The sequence below is a fragment of the Alligator sinensis genome, unplaced genomic scaffold (genome assembly GCF_000455745.1).
Source record: "Alligator sinensis unplaced genomic scaffold, ASM45574v1 scaffold1295_1, whole genome shotgun sequence".
Lineage (NCBI taxonomy): Eukaryota > Metazoa > Chordata > Crocodylia > Alligatoridae > Alligator > Alligator sinensis.
The window spans coordinates 418,786-421,772 of record NW_005841880.1 but is presented as its reverse complement, the minus strand read 5'-3'; the positions used below and the strand labels follow the sequence as shown (position 1 = coordinate 421,772).

Here is a 2,987-nt window from a genome sequence, read left to right as displayed (position 1 = left end):
AAGCAGGTGCCCGCCTGCCACGGAGCCGCCAGGTGGCACCAGCAGGCTGCACGTGGCCTTCTCCGTGGCTGGGGGGAAAGGGCAGAGCCGAGCCTTGGTGCGGGGTGGGGGGCTGTGCAGGGGCAAGGGGCTCAGACCTGACCCGACCTGACCCAGGCTCTTGTGCTGCTGCTTCCAGCTGGTGCCCCCACCGCCGCCCCAGGACCCGCTGTGCCCAGACTGTGAGGAGGAGGATGCCCTGGCCTGCATGCTGCTGAGCTGGCACCTGAGTGGGTACCACACCGGCTTCTACATGGTGAGGCCTGGCCCCGGGGGAGGTGCCCTGTGTGTGGGGCACAAGCTGGCACGCCTGGGCTGGGAGATGGCTGGGGGCTTCCTGCAAAGGGCAGCGGGGCTTGGGTCCTGGGTGCCCAGCTCACACGGCTCCTTTGTGTCAAACGGTGTCTCTCCCCGCTGTGCCTTGCAGGGGCTGCGGCAGGGCCGGGCCGAGGCAGTAAAGTCCGCGCCGAAGCCGGCGTCACGGCAGAAGGCGGCGTCATCACGCAGCTAGGAGCAGGTGGGCTTCTCCCGGTGTCCTGTGATCCCAACCCCCTGCTCTGCCCGTGCCCCATGATCCCAACCTTGACCCTCTTCTCTGCCCATGCACTGCCCCCCAGCTCCTGGGCAGACCCAGCTGGTTGCATTGGGCTGCCTGGCAGGTCGGGATGCGGGCAAGCCACTCTTACGGGGCTGAGGACTGCTCCATCCCTCCCCTGCCCTGCCCGCAGGTCCTCACCCCCCTGGGAAGTGGGGGAGTTGTTCCCTTGCCAGGCAGGCCCTAATCGGCCATCCCAGCAGGCCTTCACAACCCTGTCCCCCTCATTGTCACCTGTTCCTCTTTGCAGTTGCAGACCTTTGCTCGCCCCTCGGGGTGGACGGGGCGGCCCCCAGGCTGGGCTGGTCCTGCACTGTTCATCTGTCCTGCGTCTTGGAGCCACGACTCCAGCCCTGCACTGACCAGGCCAGGGAGCAGCGTGCGGCTGAGCTGGGGCGTCGCTGGCACTGCCTGTCCCCCGGGCACCACGCAGCCCGGGCATGGTGCCGCAGGCGCGGACTGTCTCTCCAATAAACCCAGTTTGTCAGGCCCTGCGCTCCCCCCGCTCATTGCTCCCCATGTCCCAGCTCAGGACAGGAGAGGGGGGCCAGGGGCTGCCTCGGCCCAGGGCGCTGGTGCGAGGGGAGGGAGGACTGCAGCCGCTCCGCTCCACTCCCGGGGTACCAGGCTCTACCTGCACTCACTGTCTGGTCCGGGCTGCTCCAGCTGTAGCTGCCGATCAGGAGCCCAGCAGGCAGCGGGCAGGCATGGCCATACTCCCTCTTCTTCCCCACTGCTGGGTGGGTCCGGGCACTCCCTGCCACCTGCCTCCCCGGGGGCAGGGGCTTGGGTCTCCTTGTGATGCTGCAGGGGTTTGCCCTGAGCTGGCTCTGGCACTGCCAACGCTACCAGGAGCCTGCCGCTCCTGGGGCGTCCGTGCGCCAGACATCCCTGCCAGGGATGCTGAGCGGGAGGGGGCAGGGGCGCAGGTGCTGGCCATGGCGAGCTGGCGTGAGTCATGTTTGCTCGAGGAACAAGGCGCCTGGCCCCTGCCCTGTGACGCGCGGCGGCTCGGGGCTCCAGCCGGCGAGGAGAGGGAGCCTGCGTCATCGCGCGCCGAGCAGGGGGCAGATGCGACAGGCGGGGAAAGGGGGCTGTCTGGCCCGGGAGCGCCGTCCCTGGTCCCCAGTTAGGAGGAGCGGGTGCTGGGGTGCACCTCCAGCAAGGTGGAGCCGTGGGGGGATGCCCCAAGCACGTATCTGACCCCAGTAGCAGCTGCCTCAAAAGCTCTAGGGGTCCACGAGGCCCAGCAGGTCCTAAATGGGGGCCGCAGCAGTTACCGGGTAGGGCTGGGGGTGCAGGAGCTCCCGGTGGCATCATGGAGCAGGGTCACCTGGACCCGTGAATGCTCCCTGGTGCTCTCCTAAGCCCTAGGCCTGGAGAAGCAGCATCTGCCTACATGGTGCAAGCAGGGGTGCCCATTACCACTGTTACCCCGCTGTGTGCATGCTGCCCCAGGGGGCTCGGGCCACCTGAGACTTGCTGAGGGGCTGCAGGGCCTGCAGCAAACTCGGCTTGCTGGCCGGAGGGGCCTGCAGTGGGGCTGATCCCTCCGGCCAAGGGTCTGCACTGCCTCCCAGCCCCGCGGAGATCCCTAGGGCTGAGCACGAACAGGCCCGGCGGCGCGGGGGCCGGATGCGGCGCTGACGGATGGCCGGGGCTGCGGCCGCCCCATGGCTCAGCCCTGATGCCTATTGACAAGGGGGGATTGCCTGGCCCCGGCAGGCAGGAGCAGCCCAGGCCCTGGCTCGTCTCCCATCGATTTTTCCAACGCTTTGCCTTTAATCTGCTAAGCGCGGAGCCGGGCGCCTGCCCCCACCTCCCTAAGCCCCTGTGAGCTGGAGGCCTGAGTCATTGCCTGGCTGCACTAGGGGGGAGGGGGCTTCTGTCCTTGCACAGCCGCCAGCCCTTTGCAAGGGCTGTTGTGGGGGAAACTGAGGCACAGGGCTGGGTTTGCCACTCCGTCCCTTGCATGGGTGCATGCCTGACCCACCCCTTTACAAAGGAGTCTGCTGGGGTGAAGTCTTCCTGGGGAGAAACAGGCACGGGGGCTGCTGCATGGCTGCATGCCTGACCTGCCCCATCCCATGCTACAGTGGCTGCCCCCCCTCTCACAAAGGAGGCTGCTGGGGTGAGGTCTCCCTGGGGGGAAACTGAGGCAGGGGGCTGGCTTGCCACTGCATCCCTTGCATGGGTGCATGCTTACGCCCCCCCCAACACACACACACACACACACACACACACACAGGAGGCTGCTGCTGGGGAAACTGAGGCAGGGCGGCCCGCGTGCCCCTGGGCCCCTGCATGGCTGCACGCCTGCCCCCCCCGGGGGCCGCCCTCGTGCCATCCATCA

The 2,987-nt window shown here is 68.0% G+C and overlaps 2 protein-coding genes across 2 annotated transcripts in view; both read left to right on the top strand.

The window, feature by feature from the left end:
- The window catches only part of LOC102383419 (survival motor neuron protein 1-like), a 3,748-nt gene extending 2,624 nt beyond the window's left edge, over positions 1-1,124 (top strand). The window contains exons 7-9 of the mRNA XM_025196560.1: positions 179-295; positions 467-556; positions 885-1,124. Coding sequence (XP_025052345.1) covers positions 179-295; positions 467-550 — 201 coding nt within the window. The 3' untranslated portion in view covers positions 551-556; positions 885-1,124. The remainder of the gene's footprint in view (positions 1-178; positions 296-466; positions 557-884) is intronic.
- The window catches only part of CARTPT (CART prepropeptide), a 4,994-nt gene continuing 2,711 nt past the window's right edge, over positions 705-2,987 (top strand). The window contains exon 1 of the mRNA XM_006017546.2: positions 705-710. Coding sequence (XP_006017608.1) covers positions 705-710 — 6 coding nt within the window. The remainder of the gene's footprint in view (positions 711-2,987) is intronic.